The sequence below is a fragment of the Electrona antarctica genome, assembly GCF_951216825.1.
Source record: "Electrona antarctica genome assembly, chromosome: 13".
NCBI lineage: Eukaryota > Metazoa > Chordata > Actinopteri > Myctophiformes > Myctophidae > Electrona > Electrona antarctica.
The window spans coordinates 17,391,004-17,408,983 of NC_136794.1; the positions used below are offsets into that span (position 1 = coordinate 17,391,004).

At 42.4% G+C, this 17,980-nt stretch overlaps 1 protein-coding gene across 1 annotated transcript; it reads right to left on the reverse strand.

Annotated features, from left to right (window-relative positions):
• Positions 1–4,032: 4,032 nt before the first annotated feature.
• Positions 4,033–12,695, reverse strand: LOC306935066 (immunoglobulin superfamily member 2-like). Its single transcript, XM_079517906.1, has 12 exons — positions 12,588–12,695; positions 11,322–11,702; positions 10,557–10,973; positions 10,015–10,419; positions 8,849–9,232; positions 8,191–8,577; positions 7,691–8,089; positions 6,884–7,294; positions 6,234–6,623; positions 5,682–6,098; positions 4,987–5,379; positions 4,033–4,863 (listed from the first exon to the last, which is right to left on the reverse strand). Exons 1-12 carry the CDS (start codon positions 12,658–12,660, stop codon positions 4,649–4,651), a joined length of 4,272 nt encoding a protein of 1,423 aa, XP_079374032.1. The 5' UTR covers positions 12,661–12,695; the 3' UTR covers positions 4,033–4,648.
• Between the last annotated feature and the right edge of the window lie 5,285 nt (positions 12,696–17,980).

Sequence of the window (17,980 nt, forward strand, 5' to 3'; positions counted from 1 at the left end):
TTCATCTGGTTTCCAGGATAGGCCAGAACGGTGATGTGATCCCATTTTCTGGAGAGGGATGAGCTAGCAACTCAACTCAGTACAGAGAGTTGCAGTAGTCTGTTTTATTTTATTTATCTCTCTCTCTCTCTCTATGGATATATATATATATGGGGGCTTTTTCTGCCTTTATTTATATGAAACTAGTCTAGACTACTGTGATGACCCATCCTGTTTGTGTGATGTTGCTCTGTTCATGTGCAGGAGGAGGGGACCAGCCTGCAGGGGTGTGCCTAGAGGATGAGGCACACCTGATCTAGCTCAGGAGTATTTAAGCAGGCTGGTCGAGGCCATTCTCCCTCTCTCCCTTACTCAGGAAACATTGTTTGGTTTTGGTTCTTTTGAGTTAGTTTGGTCCTTAGTTAATGCACCTGCACATACACTACATTTTCACTACTGATACACTGACTACTCACACCCCACTCTAATAGTAATGTATAATTTATGCTTTATTTAGTTTCAAATAAACACATTTTTGCATTCATTCCCGTGTGTCGTCTACCATATTTGTCATGATTTGAGTCAGTTCATGACAAGTGTAATCTAGACTAGACTAAACTAGTAGACTACTAGTCTAGCACGCACGCACGCGCGCACGCACGCGCGCACGCACACACGCACACACACACAGTAGCCAACAGACTCCAAGCACCAAGCATTCCTGATTACTCCTAACACTGGATGCTATGGTGACTAACTTCATCTGTCTCTCTCTCCTCTGTGCTGTCTGCCTCCTTTGCTAGGTGACTACAGCTCCCTCTAGTGCTGACAGCTAGGTGATGGACTGGCAAGTAGAGAGAGAGAGAACAATGTCTTCTTTAGTTGAATGGGACTTCAAAGCCGCAGGAAAATAATTACTGGCAGCTGTCAAGTTATAGTATTTTTATAGACATTGTGCTAGTATAGCCTCCGGGACATGGACCTGTAAAAGCCCCCCCCCCCCCCACCCCCCCAAATGTTCGCACCAGCAGCAGACTTTATAATCCTCCTCCAGGGTGCAATTATAATTTATAATATAATCCAATAAATGACTACATGTACAATTTACCTCTAACACCCACATGAAGAATTGGATGGAATGTTCGCAAGGAATAGTCAGGTGACCAGTTGCTTGAAGCCTAGAAGTATTTTGAGTGGTGCCAACCGCCTCTATTACTGTAAGTGACTTTGTGTGTATGTCAGGGCTGTCAACAATCCTGAATCCGGAAGGAGACTCCTGAATTTCGACCCCATCTCCTGCGGTGCTCCTGAATTGTCCTGAACTGGATTGGGGGATATCCGCGGCTTTGCATGGCAACCCGTGTCAGAATTAAACTGTGCATGTGCAGTTAATTGATCAGCCACAGAGATGCTAAAAAAGCCAACAATCACTTGAAATCGGACTAAATAGAGCCTCATAAGGGACACATCAGCACATTTCACACCAAGTCAACAGGGGCAAAAGGTGTCATTAGCACCAAATAGGCAAATAGCCTTACAAAATTAAACAAGGAGGACAACGAGACACCTTGAAATGTAAATGTAACCTAGAAGAAGAGGCTTTATGCCTGAGTGAGCTCCTACAAAAATAGAGGAAACTCAAATAACCAAGTAAGTAAGTAAGTAACCCTAAACTCTAACACTAAACCTGACCTCACAGGAAGCCACAAGCTAGTCGTGAACCTGCCACTGGCTAGTTTCACCATGATGAGCCATGGGGTGAATTAACCCTAACCTCAACATAAGACTAAAAACCTAAAAGTTATGGTAAACTTAAACACTAAACCTAGTCTTAAAACAAATTATAGGCCAATTATAAATCTAAAAATCGAAATCAAAACACATAATTGACCATCATTTTACGGGATAAACTGGAGAAAATAAAAAAATAATTAAATCAGACTTCTTTCAATAGATGGCGAATTACACAGTTAATTGATCAAATCTGTGACTGCACTACTAAAGTTTAGCCGATATGTTAGCCTCTCAATCCACCTTAGAAATAGTAGGCTAATTATTACAAAACAAATATTGCAATGTTTATTTTGCAATATTGACTAATAAAAAAAGTTATTTTACTTTCAATTCAAAGCCTTGCCTGTATTTTTGTATATGTTGTGTGAGGGTGCTGGGGTGTGGCTTGAAGGGGGCGTGGCTACCCCAGACCCCCCCCCCCCCCCCCCCCCCAAATCTCCTTAATTCTGACACTCCAATGTTGACAGCCCTGCAATGTATGTACTGTATGTGTGTATGAGCACCACCCATTGTCATTAAGTGAGCATGTACAGTATGTATGTATGTATGTATTGTAATGTTTAACACCCTGAGCTGGAGTCGAACCCCGATCTCCAACTCAGTAGACAAGGCAAGCAACAAGCCATGCCAAGAGAGCTAGCTCCTTTGGAGGAGCAAATTACGGCCGGGTCTTTCGCAGGGTCGTTACAGTGTGTGTGTGTGTGTGTGTGTGTGTGTGTGTGTGTGTGTATGGACAGTATGTGCATGACCCATTGACCCCTGCAGCTGATGCTGATTGGGGTCATTGACCCTGCTGTTTAGAGAGTACGACCTATTGACCTTGCTGTTGTTATGTTACAATATAGGCTATGGCTCCCCTCTGCATCATTACAAAATGATTACCCTACCAGTAATATATGCTACCCTCTGTCGAATCTCAGAAAATAGTTCGATCTACAAGTTCATTGCCTCCTGGATGCCACATGTTGTGAGCTTGTAGATGGGCTATTTTCAGCAGGCGACACCGTCCTACAACTGTATAAATCAGGCTTCGGGCTGTCTTGGCTGCTGTATAGGATGAATGGGATGGGGGACCTCTGCAGTGGCTGGTGTTTTTCATGCAAATGCATTTCAATATTACAGACCTGCAGCATCATGTACACATGACCATTGATTGCAATCCAAATGTCTCTCTCTTATTATTTGCTCAGGCAGGTGTTGCCATAGCAACACAAGGACACGGAATGCATAAAAGTTGAAAGAGTGTTCAGAGGTGTACTCCCTTTGGTGAGAGCCAGGCAGGCCACTCACTACACTAGTGAAGCATTGACAAGAATCAAGAGCAAGCACAGATATGTGTAGGACTCTCTATCTCATCCCAGAGCTACGGCAGCTACACTTTTTCAAGTTGCTGTACCGTACATTGTGGGTTTCTTAAAAAAATAAAAAATAAACTCACTGTTTTTATCTTGAGTTGTACTAAACTGCCTTATTCTGCACTCAACAGCTGACACAAGCTTTTCTGCACGACAGCAACCTGATGTCCAGATGCATTTACTCCAAAGTGAGAGTGGAGGATGAAATGGTTTCTATTCTAGTCTTTTCCGCACAGATGGGGTGTTAAACATTGATGTGGATGATGATGCAGAGTGAGAACGAGAGAGAAAAGAAGAGAAATAGAGAGATGAGAGGGACTGCTGTTCTCTCCTTTTTCGAGTTTGCATTCGATCATCCTCTTTTCTTGAGTAGCCGAGCATCTGCTAAAATACAACAAGCTGTCAGTCAGTCAGACAGACAGACAGACAGACAGATACAGACAGACAGACACATATACACACACTTTAATTATGTAGGTATGACAACATTTTAATTAAGGATGGTCACCGTCAGAAAAGACAGATGCACCTTGCTTGCTTGGCCTCTTTCTTACAGGCAGTGACTGTGGATATATGCAGACGAGATAAACCACAAGCAACCACATCCTGCTTTCATAATAGAGAACGTAGTTCTCGTTTCCCCCGTCTGGCATGTTGTTCTTTCCACATTTGTGTTGCATGCCTGTCTCTGTCAGCTAGTTTGTCACATTAATCATCTCCTGTTGCTTCCCGTCAACATACATACACACATACATACTGACAGTTGTACGCCACAGTTCCTTAAAAGTATGTACATTTTCACCAACATCTCACAATTTAACACGTTGTGAGCTTGTAGATCTGCTATTTCCAGTGTGCGTTGCAATGGCACGCAATATAAATGAGGCTTAAATGAAGAGTCCTGACAATGTATCCTGAAAAAAATACTCTTTATTGTACAGTCTCAGAAGTCTCAGACCCAATAACATCTCAACTCCATGGGAAAAAGTGAAAGGGGGTGAATACTGCAACTAAACATGTCACGCCTTAACGTAACTGCAATTTGTGGGTAAATAGAAATTCACCCACTTCTTTATAACTTGGTTAAAGTTGTTATGTGACATTAAACTTGATGTTAAAGGTAAGGTAACCAACACTCACTGTTAGTGAAGAACCAAATCATATTATTCGGTGAAGCATCTACATCAGTTTTAATCCACATGATGAAATTAAAACTGGGAAATTATCAACAAACAATTTTTTTTATCAACAAACAAAATTGAATACTCCACAAAACAGCACCAATAGATAGAATTCAAATAAAATATAAATTAGCATATGATGAAATGCTGCTACAAGATAGTACATGGCAGAGACAATATCCCACATTTGCAAAAATATACATTCTCAAGTAAACCTGGAGATCAAACTGGTTACAACAAAATGTTTCATCAAACTAACTATTGCAACAAAGTCAAACAAAAGGGTCGATTTATGTGCAATTATTCCTCGCCGTTTACTCCACTCCAAAACTTCAAAGTTCATTCGTCTAGCTCCGGTTGTGGCTCTGGCTCAGGTTGGGTTTTCAGAGGGTGTCCTTCTGCCCACAGAGAGTGCGACTGTTTGGCTCCTGACACCTGGCCCCGGCAGATCTTCAGTGTCAACAGGACGACGACCACCAGCAGACAGACGATAACAAATGTGAGGACAGCAAGAATAATGCCTAGGGGACATCCGGACCCAGCTGCGACAACTCCTGTTGATGAGAAAGACTAGAATGATAGCCTAACAAAGTACTTAGTACATTCACCAAACAGGCTAATTTGTGAAACCGTAAACTAATTGAGCAGATATATATCAGACACAGTGTTGCGTTTACCTCCTGCATAAACAGTGACAGTGACTTTTCCTGATGTCTCCACTGCCACTCTTCTCCAGCCATGGGACGAAGAGAGAAGCCACTCCTCCACCTCACAGAGATACAGGCCGCTGTCTGCAGCAACAGAGCCCAGTATGGTGAGCTCAAAGCGGTCGGGAGCAGGATGGTCAAACCTCAGACGCCCGCGCTTGTCACTCCTGTCCTGCAGGGTGGCGTTTCGGTAGGATGTGTAGATTGGGAGTTTTTCAGACCCCGTCTCCTTCTTCCAAAACCATGTGACTTGGAATGCAGATGATTGGCTGGATCGTGAGGTGATGTCACAGCAGACGTTGAATTCCTGGGACGCAGTAACGTTCAGCTCCACATCTTTTTTCAGCATGGACAGGTTAACCTCTGTTAACACACACACACACACACACACACACGCATGCACGCACGCACACAGACACACACATAAAACACAAAAACACAAACACATAAACATGAACAGAATCTTTGCCTAATTTATCCCTAAATCTAAACAATAAATACAATTAAAAAAATTACCCTTTCCCTTGTGGGGTCCGGGACCAGAAAAAGAGGTAGATTTGTTTTTGTTTTCACTAACCTCATAAATAGAATACGTAAAATGAAAGACACATGCATACATAATACACATATTTAGACAGCTGTTGGAGGTCAGTAATGAATCATACCAGTAGGTTTTACACTGAGAGTGATTGAGCCTGAAAGGTCCTTGTCCTTCAGCTGCCAGACGCCTTGGTTGAGCTGGTACTGCTCCACTCCACACTGATAGGTCCCACTGTCGCTCTCATCAGCCCTCTGAATCCCCAAGTGGAAACTGGTGTGCGTGGGCCTCGAGAGACGAAGCCTCTCCTGAAGGGACTGGAGCTCCTGGTTCTTTGGGTACGTCAGCAGGCCGCTGTGGTCAAGCTCCACCAGGATGACTTTGGTACCATCAGGGGCACCAGGTGCCACGTAGAACCAAGTGAGAGTGAAGCGGGAGGAAGGGTTAGCCGCACCTGAGGTCAAATTGCAATTTAGATCCACTTCTTCTGCTTCCCTGGCCATCAGGTGCATCTCGGTCTTATCGACACGCACGTAGTCGTTGGCTACAAAAGGAGAGATGTGCATAGGTCAATGGAGAACGTCAACAGGAGGATGACCACCAGATTATAAAAGATTATAACACATGAGTGAGTGCCCAAGGAGCATCCTGACTCAGAGACAGACAGTGTTGCGTTTACCTCCTGCATAAACAGTGACAGTGACTTTTCCTGATGTCTCCACTGCCACTCTTCTCCAGCCGTGGGATGAAGAGAGAAGCCACTCCTCCACCTCACAGAGATACAGGCCGCTGTCTGCAGCAACAGAGCCCAGTATGGTGAGCTCAAAGCGGTCGGGAGCAGGATGGTCAAACCTCAGACGCCCGCGCTTGTCACTCCTGTCCTGCAGGGTGGCGTTTCGGTAGGATGTGTAGATTGGGAGTTTTTCAGACCCCGTCTCCTTCCAAAACCATGTGACTTGGAATGCAGATGATTGGCTGGATCGTGAGGTGATGTCACAGCAGACGTTGAATTTCTGGGACGCAGTAACGTTCAGCTCCACATCTTTTTTCAGCATGGACAGGTTACCCTCTGTTAACGCACACACACATCATATTGTGAAGAAAAACACAAACATAAACAGAACCTTTGAGTAATTTAACCCTAAATTTAAACAAACAAACAAACAAACAAACAAACAAAAAAACCTCATGGGGACCAGAAAAAGATGTAGATTATTTTTTGTGTTCCACTAACCTCATAAATAGAATACGTAAAATCAAAATGAAAGACACATGCATACATAATACAAGTATTGATATCACTGTTGGAGGCCAGTATGGCAATCATACCAGTAGGTTTTACACTGAGAGTGATTGGGCCTGAATTGTCCTTGGCCTTCAGCTGCCAGCCGCCTTGGTTGAGCTGGTACTGCTCCACTCCACACTGATAGGTCCCACTGTCGCTCTCATCAGCCCTGTGAATCCTCAAGTGGAAACTGGTGTGCGCGGGCCTCGAGAGACGAAGCCTCTCCTGAAGGGACTGGAGCTCCTGGTTCTTTGGGTACGTCAGCAGGCCGCTGTGGTCAAGCTCCACCAGTTTGGTACCACCAGGGGCACCAGGTGCCACGTAGAACCAAGTGAGAGTGAAGCGGGAGGAATTGTTAGCCGCAGCACCTGAGGTCAAATTGCAATTTAGATCCACTTCGTCTGCTTCCCTGGCCATCAGGTGCATCTCGGTCTTATCAACACGCAAGTCGTTGGCTACAAAAGGAGAGAGTTGAGAAGAGAAATGTAGATGAGAAATCAATATGTTCATATCAGTATGTCATTTGTATATTGTTGTTTGTCAGAAAACTCCATATTGTGTTCTTGTACATCAGATGTTTTCTTTTGCCTATGATGACATGCCCCAAATAGGGATTTAAGCCTGTCTTTGGGTTTTTATCATTTTTTAAACAATGAAATGTTCTAACAAGACCAAATAATAACTACACTGGATCAATTGGAATAAAGGTTATTTTCCTTTTTATTTTTTATTTTTCTGAACAGTAGGCTGGAGAAAAGTATACAGATACAATGTTTTCACCCGGCATATACCCGGCACTAAAATATAAAGTCCACACTGGCAGGAAGTGATGATACAATACAGCAACTAACCTGGCTCTACAATTTGTACGTCTATGGCTCCATGGGCGGGTGACAGCTCATACCATTCTCCACGAGGATCCTGTAGCCACTCCACCACGACACAGTGGTACGTCCCACTGTCCCCAACACGAGCCTGGCGAATGGTCAAGTCAATGCTTTGGCCCTCGCTGCGCTTCATGCCGAATCGCTGCCATGTGCCAGACTCTGCTTGCGGTCCGAACGTTAGCACAGCATCCCGGTCAGAGCTCAGAATGGTCCGATTGCTTCCCGTGTGATGCTGGACCCACCATGTGACAGCAAAGCGAGAGGAGTCAGATGTCCTCTCAGCAATGTGACATTTTATTTCTATATCCGTGTTGACGTTGCCTTTCACAACGGGGTTGGAAGCTCTTAGGGAGAGTTTGCTGACTAGGAAAGAAAATTAAGAATGACAAGAATAAGACAAATTTGGCGAGAAACAGAGAAAAAGATTGAAAGGTTCATATGGTGCCTTATAACCATGGCCATACCTGGGTCATTCACCCTCACAGCTACGCGGTTGGATGCCCGCAACTTCCTGTGTATTCCCCGCATGAAGACGGAAACGTCACACTGGTACGTTCCTGCCTCCCTGTGGCTTGCTCCAATGAGGAGCAGGGTATGCTTGACCTCAGGTTTTGGATAGGTCGTAGAAATTTCAGTTTTCAGTTGGTAGCGGACTTGGTCACCATGCCAAGTAATGTCGCCATTGCGAGACAGTGTCAGGATGTTATCAGGGGATGAGGTGCCCTCTCGTTGCAGGCTCCAGGTCACAGTCACAGGCAGACGAGGTCCACGTACCCGACACAGCAGCTGTGTTTGCTCGCCGACCGTCACAATGCTCTTCAGACTAATTAAATGCACCTCTAGTAACGCCTCTGTTAGAAAATTATGATATGTGGTTAGTTAGTGGCACAGAAGCCTTTTCTGTAATTTCAGATGTAGCATTCTGTTATAGTAGATGAAAACTCCATCTGCTCGCACTCATACCCACACTCTTATGCCAAATTATTTTCTGTTGTGCACTAAAAATATCAGATTTTCAATTGAAAGATAGGTATTGTCTAGCCTAGCTTTACAAATGACAATGCACACTCTCTCTTTCACAAAAGCCTTCATTCTTGACAATAAAAATAATATGTATTTTACCTGCAGGAGAGACTATCACATTGCTGGACTTTGTTTGGCTGAGTGTTTTCTGCAATGTGCCGTCCGTTTCAATGGACCACTCGGACACCGTGCATAGGTGCACGCCACCATCTGCGGGTGTCACCTCATTCAGCTCCAGGGTGAAGGTATCCGGGGCTGGACGCATTGCCTTAAGGCTGCGCTGTGCAAACCCCGACCCTAACTCCATAACACCATCCTGGTCAATGCTGATGACATCGCCGATGCTTTTTATGGGTGCTGATCTATGTTGCCAGGTGATGGAGAGCCGACCCTTAGCCCCTTTCACTTTGCAGGTGAGCTGCAGCCTGTCACCTTCTTGAACGGTCACACTTGCATTTTGCATTTCAACTGAAAGCGCACTTGCTGTGAACAGAAGAGATAAGAGACAATATATTTGTTATTTAGCTAAATAGATACAGAATGTGATCACGCTATATAACAATACCATTCTTCACCCATTTTATAACTGGTGAAAACTTGTTATGTGACAATAAACTTCAAGTTGAATTTAAAGTAGTGAATGCAAGGAGAGCAGCCAGACTGTGTACCAGTGGTGTAAAGTAACCAAGTACATTTACTCAAGTACTGAACTTAAGTACAATGTTGAGGTATTTGTACTTTATTTGAGTATTTCCAATTTCCAATATTTTTACTTCTACTCCACTACATCTCAGATCCAAATATTGTACATTTACTCCACTACAATTATTTGAAAACTTTAGTTACTAGTTACTTTGTATTTTGATTATTATCACAAAACATACATTAACCACTTTCAGCCCTATATACAGTACATTGACCATTTGAAAATATGTGATGTGATGCATTGTGAGCTTGTAGATCTGCTATTTTCAATAGATTTGTATACATTTGAAAACGTGAAACAGGACATTCTGCACAGTGAGTATACTTTCTACTTTTGGTACTTTGTAAATTTTGATGCCAATACTTTCAGTCAAGTACATTTTGAATTCCGGACTTTTACTTGTAACAGAGTATTTCTATATTGCAGTATTGATACTTTTACTTAAGTAAAACATTTGAGTACTTTTTCCACGGCACCACTGCCAGCAACATTTCCTTTGTCATGATCGAATCCCGGCCGGGCTCAACTGCAGACATACAGTACACGTAACTGTACCTACCTGTGGCTGAGATGGTGACTAGCTGGGCAGTGGAGTCCTGGGCTGCACCCTGTATGAATGTCCCATCCGTTCCTCTGTCCTGAGGCCATGCTCTACAGCGGTATTCCCCTTGGTCCTGAGTTCTGACAGGTCGCAAAATGAGCCTGTGATCTGTGTCCCCAATCCGGATCACTCTAAGTTCTCCTCCACTATCTCTGCCACTGTACTCGGGCCCCACCGACAGAACCCCTGTAGGGCCGATGCGGGCCAGCTCTGTGCTGTCCTGGAGCCAAGCCACAGAGAAGAATCGCTCTTGCAGGTTCTGAGTGTCCAGGTTGCAGGATAAAGACATCTCTTGCCCCTCCAGCAGAGTCGTCCGTGGCACTGCAATTCTCACTGTTAAAGTACCCTTGCTTGGTGCCACCTCTGTGCAAGACAGGAAATAAGCATGTGATGTGTGAGTGATGATACTTCCTGTTACACAGACACGCTCAACATGAAGAAGAGAATAAAAATGTGCCAACTCGACCCATGTCACACATTAAAATTAAAATACTACCAACCTTTAGGTTTGACCTTTAGGGCGATGGCCCCTGTAACCTCCTTAGCGATAGCGTACCAGGAGCGGTCTGGATCTTGGATCCATTCCCGGGCTTCGCAGTAGATATTGCCCTGGTCTGATGGCTCCAGCTGGCTCATCTTTAGCTTGTATGTGGCCTCTCCCACCTTCTCCAACCCAATGAGTCCAGACTCATAGCGCTCTTCAAACCCCTGCCCAGGACTTAGCGTAAAGTCTCTATCTAGTGAGATGATAGGTCTGGCATGATGTTCCCCGTCTCTAAGAAGAGACCAAGTGACAGACAGGTGGGTGTGTTGGTTGGTGTAGCAGGAGGCTTGGCATGTCAGAGTGATGGTTTCACCCACTTTATGGCTCAGAGAGGTGGTGTCAGGGGTCGAAACAGCCAGGGAGTTGGCAATCACTAAATAAGACAAATGGGGGAAATAATAATGCTGAGTTTCAACAATCACCTTCACAATCAGACTGTTGTTATTTTATAATAAAGAAATACAATGACTTGCTTACAGTAGGTAGCATTTTAGGAATTAAATAGTGATCAAAGGTGAAAATTGTTTATGGTAAATATTTACATCTAGTATTTTAGTGAAGATCAGTCAACAATCACCCCCACCCAATACAAGCTTTGACTATAACATTTAATAATCTAATTATGATTAAAGCAGAGAAGGTTTTGAATAATATTTGCATCTTGCATTTTCTATGTCTAGAAAATACCCCCACCCCCCCAAAAAAAACATAATTACTGTACCATTGACTGTAGTCTTGCCAGCATAGGTCCCATCATATCCATATGCACTTTCTGAGTTAACTACATGGCACTCGAAGTCTCCCTCATCAAACTCTGTTATATTGTTGATCTTAAAGAGGACAGAGGTAGGCGACACACGCTCCACAGCGATGTCATGATTATTCACACGGGAACTATAGGCGGCGTAGCTATAGTTTGGGTCTTTTGTGCTGATGATCTGGATTGGTAGTGAAGGTCGATTAGACTTATAGATGCTGAATCCAAAGTCTTGGATGGCATCAAGGTTCCTGAAACCACTCACATTGCAGGAGATGGAAAGGGGATAGTTCAACACACGATAGAGGGGGCCAGATTGCACTTCTGTGAACACCCTGGCCTCTCCTGAATTGACAAAAAAAATTGACAAAAATCCAGATGTTGAACAATTATTATCTATTATTACAATTCTCGAAATTCCACGCTCACAATTCTGTGCATACAACTTTGTGCGCAGTTCGGGTGGCCAAGTCATAGAACGTGACGTATGCGGAAGTGCCGTTTACACCTGTGCTTTGTGGCCGTGATACGTCACCGACTTTACCTCTGCGTTTTCAACCCAGATGTGTGGGTCTTCGACTCTTCGACTACTGGCCGACTGGTAACGTACGCGCCAATCAGATCCATAGGTCCCGGGTTCGCCTCCCGGCCGAGGCTACATTAGTATCAAGTCAGGTTAGGGTTCGATGCACCACTGTGCATGCACCCATTTTTGTGCTATGTTTTAGATGATGACCAAACTCCATAATAGCTTTATTAATCTGTATCAAAATCATCTTTATTCTCACATCAAATGTTTACAGGTGTAAAGTAGTAATTCATCTGCTTACACAAGCTGTTTATAAAGTCAGTCCATGTCTTTTCATTGTGCAATGATGTGACACATTATCTTGAATGTACTGTACGCAAATGAAACTGTCAGGGACAGGGGAAGTTATTTTACGAAGATCTGTTTCAGAGGACATTTTATTTAATTATATGAACAATTACTGTAATTAGTTTATCTACAGCAAGGGTAAATTCATTATTTCCACTGATTTCACTCATGCATGTTTTTAATCCAACAGAAACAATGTAGGCCTAGTTTTGTAGTTCAAAGTGGTTATACAACGTAGTAGTCGGCCTAACATTTAAGACGTAATCTTTAAAATAATAAGACTTATAAAACAACATTTCAGCAAACTCAGCAAAATACAGCCGTTTCGTGCAAAGTGTCAAATGGATACTTACCAGAGTGGATAATACTTTGACCCAGAAACAGTAAGAGACTGGCCCTCCAAAGAGACTGTGGGGAAAGCGTCATCCTGAATGATGCTCACACTATAGTATAAGTATGAAACTGAGCTCATTCTGTCTGGCTGTCTAAATACTGGTTGAGGTTGACTCATATTGTGCATGTGTGAAGGTGTACGACACACAAAGGGGAAGTGCTGCAGAAAAGTGGTTTCCTGAATATACACAAACCACAGCATCACATTCTGACAGATAAATGTCAGTCACTGCCAGAGTTGGAAGTGGCATGTTACAAAGTAGCATGTTACGTGTAATAAATAATATAATTTTATTTTGCAGTAAGAAGCATATAACTATAGTATACTATTATCTCATTTGAGTAATCATAGTGTATTACTGCTAAGAAACAGTTAATCGGTCACTTGCACTGACAGTGTTATAAATATCCAGTAGGGTAGAAATGTCTGTTTTTTTCTTCCTCTTCTTCTCCTTCTTCTTCCACCAAAAATAGCAGTTCTGGCTGAACCTGGCTGAAGTTCAAATCTATCTCCTCCTGGGATCTTGGATCAAAATGCATGAACATTTCTACACGTGACTTGAAAGAATTAAGGTTTTATGAGCCAATGAAAATTGCAGTTTCATGAAAGTTCTTCTTCATGTTTATGAAACTTTACAGTATGGTAGAGGGTCATGCCAAACCAGTCTTACTCAACTTGGCCAAAGGGGACCGCTATAGTAATCATTTGAAAATGAAACCTTTGAACAGGCATAACCTTAGAGTATATATGAATAGAGACGGCACCCGGAGGAAACCCTGAGGCGAAATGGACATAGTGGCCGAATTTGGTATTGCAGCGCTGGGTCAATTCTGGTCCCTTGACTATCATTGCGCACGTTCATGATGACACGTGAACGCGGTTTCATACGTGAACGTGTGCAATGATAGTCAACGAAACAGCGCGTTCACGATTTGGCCCAATTCTTAGAATGCACTCTGTTCCTAACCGGAAGGAGGAGTGAAATTGCCTCATGCGCTTTTGAGCAACTTAATGCAAGTGAATGAGAGGAGAAATCCGGTGCCGTCTCTATTCATATATACTCTAAGGGCATAACTCATGTGTCATGCCTCGTTTGGCCAAAAGCCATGGCACTTGACTCATGGGGAACACATCTGTCACATTGATGAGTAAGCTCCGCCCTCAGATTTTCCGCCATTTTGAAAAACGCTTAAAGCTGATTTTCTGCAGGGATTTTTGAGCAATTTACGTGAAATGCTCTACACACAATCTATGGACCATTAACTGAAATCCCAGCTGAAGAGAAGTTTGTACAAAACAATATAGCTGCAAGCAGTGATAACAGGCACTTTAATCAGGCATAACTCATGCCTCGTCTGTCTGTCTGTCTGTCTGTCTGTCTGTCTGTCTGTCTGGGGTACGAACAGCTGCAATACAGCTGGTGACCTAAAGTGGCACTGTTAAGCAGCCTAAAAGGACTTATTGCTTGGTCCCGTCTTATTGCTGCTTGCAGCTATATTGTTCTAATTCAGTTAGTTTGATTCGTTTTAGAGCGGGTTAGCTACCGGTAGTTATTATTAGTTTTTATTTTTGTGACAAGCTTATAGAACCCTTCAGAAAGGCCTAGTAAGGGTCAATGACCTTTATAGTTTCTTGTGTGAGAGAGAGAATAGAGAAGTTGGCATATAGTCCATGAGCCAGACCCCCCTAATTTGCGCGTTAATTACGAAATGGGTGGGCAAATTCTTGTTTGAATTTTTGACTAGCTGTACATCTCTACTTCACATTTTTGTATGATAACAATCGCAGACTAGCAGCTTAGTGGTAGTTATCATGCATTGAGTACATGCACCCCTATATTGCCACATGCAAATTGTGACAACACATATATGATCAACTTTTGAACCTTACTTTGTGCAGAGACCAATCAAACCACTTTTCTGCATAATTCAAATATGGGGAATTGATTGGAATGGTTATTTTACTTCCACAAAACTTCCATATATGCTTAAATGGGCTTTTAATGCAGTATTTTGGACACACATTACACACAAATTTAAAATAAGGCTTGCAAATATCCCCATTTTGGAAGTGTGTGCTAAGAACCAACATGTTCCTAATGGCTATAGAAAACTCACCATTCTAAGCTTTAATATGAGTGGTAACATGTGTTTGTACGTTTTGTAACTAGAGATACAATCAGAAACACTATTATAGTGTGATAACACGAGCCAGGGCCATAGCTATAGAATCAAATCGGTGGGCAAAGCTGGTGTGATTTTTTTTACTTGTTGTGCATCTCTACTTCACAGTTTGGCATGATAACCATTGCATACACATAGCTTAGTGGTCGTTATCATGCATTGAATATGTGGCCCCCTATATTACCTGCACACACATTCTTACAAAAATATATGATAAACGTTTGAGCCATTATTGTGTAGAGACCTATAATCACACCTTTCTGCATAATTCAAGTATGGGTAATTGATTGGAATAGTCATTTTACTTATTCAATACTTTCATATATGCTTAAATGGCTTTTTAATGCAAAATTCTGCACACAAATGATCCATGCAATAACCAACCCCAAGAAGAGGACCTGATTATCACAGAGGCAGCCTTGACTGACTCGGAAATAAAGGACTGAATTTACCAGTGCTCCCACAGGCCAGTGCCCGTGGGATCACTGGGCAGGGGCCCTGCCTAGAGCCCGGGCATAGGACTTTTGTGGCGGTTCTGGACAACCGTGGGTCTGACCGACTCGACACCGGGCTGGCTGAAGAAGTTCCTCATGCAGAAGACCCCAACACGGTGTAGTGTCTGGCCCTGAGACTTATTGACAGTCATGCCGAAGCAGGGTCTCACTGGAAACTGTTGGTGGGGCAGAGTGAATGGATAGATGATGTTGGTTGGACACAGGGTGATGCGTGGCCGTGGACTGAGAGTGCATCCTGCATTGACACCAACCACAGATTTTGCAGCTTTAGGCGTGCATCTCGTGCTTTGTCTGACCAGCGGATTCGACCGTTATCTCTCTGTGCACGTTGTTGTGCGTCACGCACATCCGGCATGTAAAAAAGGTGATCTGTAACTGCCATCTATTAGCCAATTCACCCGTCAGAAAGGCCTAGTAAGGGTCAATGACCTTTATAGTTTCTTGTGTGAGAGAGAGAATAGAGAAGTTGGCATATAGTGATGTCAGCAGTATCACCTTTTATGCCCATCTTTGTCAGGCATGGCCAAATATGGGGTCTATGCAGATGTCAGAAGTCGGTGGGACGAACCCGTATTTAGGCATGCCCAAATATGGAGTTGCAGAGGCAGAGGCCTTGTGATGTCAGCTGTGGCCCGGGCAGAGGCCTTTTGTGGCGGTTCTGGACAACCATGGGTCCGACCAACTCGACACCGGGCACTGCACTCCCTGTGCGGGTGTAGAACGCGTGTGTCGAATTTGAAGTAGGTGGGGCGAACGGTTTTCGTGTGACATGTATTACAGACATACAGCTGTACAGACACAGAGACTTTGCATTTATAGTTAGATGATACATTGGCTACTATATGGACATTGAATATTCCCTCATTTAAAACCTTTGACTTTGACATGTTAACAAAATGAAATAAGAATGTTGACTCTGTCAATACAATATTCAATTGACAGAGTCAGGCAAAATCAGGCATATTTTCCTATATAATGCCTAATTTGCATATTTAAATATACAATTTCAGAAAACTTGTAATACAATAAATCATTGTTTGCATGTAATTAATCAACTAGGGAAGTTTCATGGTGATCACTAGTTCTTAATTTTTTTCATCCTATTCACCCATCATGTATATAGGTGAAAATAACAAAATGTGTGATAAATATGAAAAAGCTGCTCCTGTGGAAGTGTTATCATATATTAATTTACTTATATTGACCTTCTAAACAATTTAATATAGGTATGGTTTTGCCCACTCATTTCGTAATGAAAACTTGTCTGGCTCATGGACTAATAGTGGCATTATTGATGACATGTCAGTGAGAGAGAGAAGATATAGTTTTAGTTGAGTTTTTATTAGTTTTAGTTTTAGTTTTTTTCATACTTTGGGTAATTTGTCAGGTGCAGAATCCAAAAGCCAGAGTAAGTAGGTCTACTGTAAGCCTATAATAATAATAATAATAATAATAATAATAATAATAATAATAATAATAATAATAATAATAATAATAATAATAATAATAAATAATAATAAAACAAAAGATACCATTTAAAATATAGATTCAGTTACTGTTGGTAACAAGAAAAACTAAAACTAAGGGCATTTGTTTTAGTTTTAACGGAAATTTTTGTTTTTGTTATTTCGTTAGTTTTAATAACCTTGACTACATATTGTAGCCTAATGGTCTGTATTAAAAAGTGAATTACACCACAGCAGTATTTCTAAAGGAAAGCATAAATTACTCAAGTATTAATAAATCAAGGAATTAAAGCTGCAACATGGTACTTATTTGAATGAATAACATATGTTAATACAATATACAATATAATTATTAATTATTAATTATATTAAATTGCAGTGGTTGAAGATGTTCTTGCAAATTTTCCATTGAGAAATGTAGGTGCAGTAGGACATCTACTGGTTGACAAGTAGTACTGCTGACAGTACTGTATTACTACTACACTCATGTCAAGTGGGGGTTTCCTCTTTCATGTGCGGTACAGTATCTCTCAAATATGTTTTCCAGCTGGTGGTGGTTGTACAATATGCTTTCCGTTCTGCATGCGTGCCTGTGTGTGTGTGTGTGTGTGTGTGTGTGTGTGTGTGTGTGTGTGTGTGTGTGTGTGTGTGCCTGCATGTGTGTGTGTGTGGGTGTGTGTGTGTGTGCGTGTGTGTGTGTGCGTGCATGTGCGTGTGTGTGTGTGGGGGGGGGGGGGGGGGGGGTAGTAAATGGAAATTAGCCAAAAAGTAGTTAGTGTGGCTGGAAGGTTTTGGGTAATCTTGTTGTTGATTATCAGAGCCAGCTTTTGATAAAAAATATTCCGACTGGAAATAAAATGTATAACATCAGCACAGAAAATATTAACAATTGATTCAATACATGATATTGAAAATAAGGTAATGGCACCACCTAGTGGATACACTGAAGACATGTATTGTAATTTAATAATCATCTGTTGTGGTTTTAAAGCTCTTCGGTGCAGGTGGCTGGTCATTCAGTTGAATTAACAGTCACAAGTAAGCAGCAAGCTTGAAGAACAAGATGGCACCATGGTAGTGTTGCATGACATTTTCTGGAGGATATTCAAAACACACAAAGAGAATGTAATACATTTGCACAAGCCACATTGTGGCCACAAGATATGCATGTCATGGCTGAATGATACA

Coding starts and splice junctions, on each gene's coding strand:
- LOC306935066 (XM_079517906.1), bottom strand. CDS start 12,660: ATGACGCTTTCCCCACAGTCTCTTTGGAGGGCCAGTCTCTTACTGTTT. Junction 7,295..7,690: donor CGTACAAATTGTAGAGCCAG/GTTAGTTGCTGT, acceptor CTCCTTTTGTAG/CCAACGACTTGCGTGTTGAT. Junction 4,864..4,986: donor TGTCACTGTTTATGCAGGAG/GTAAACGCAACA, acceptor TCTCATCAACAG/GAGTTGTCGCAGCTGGGTCC.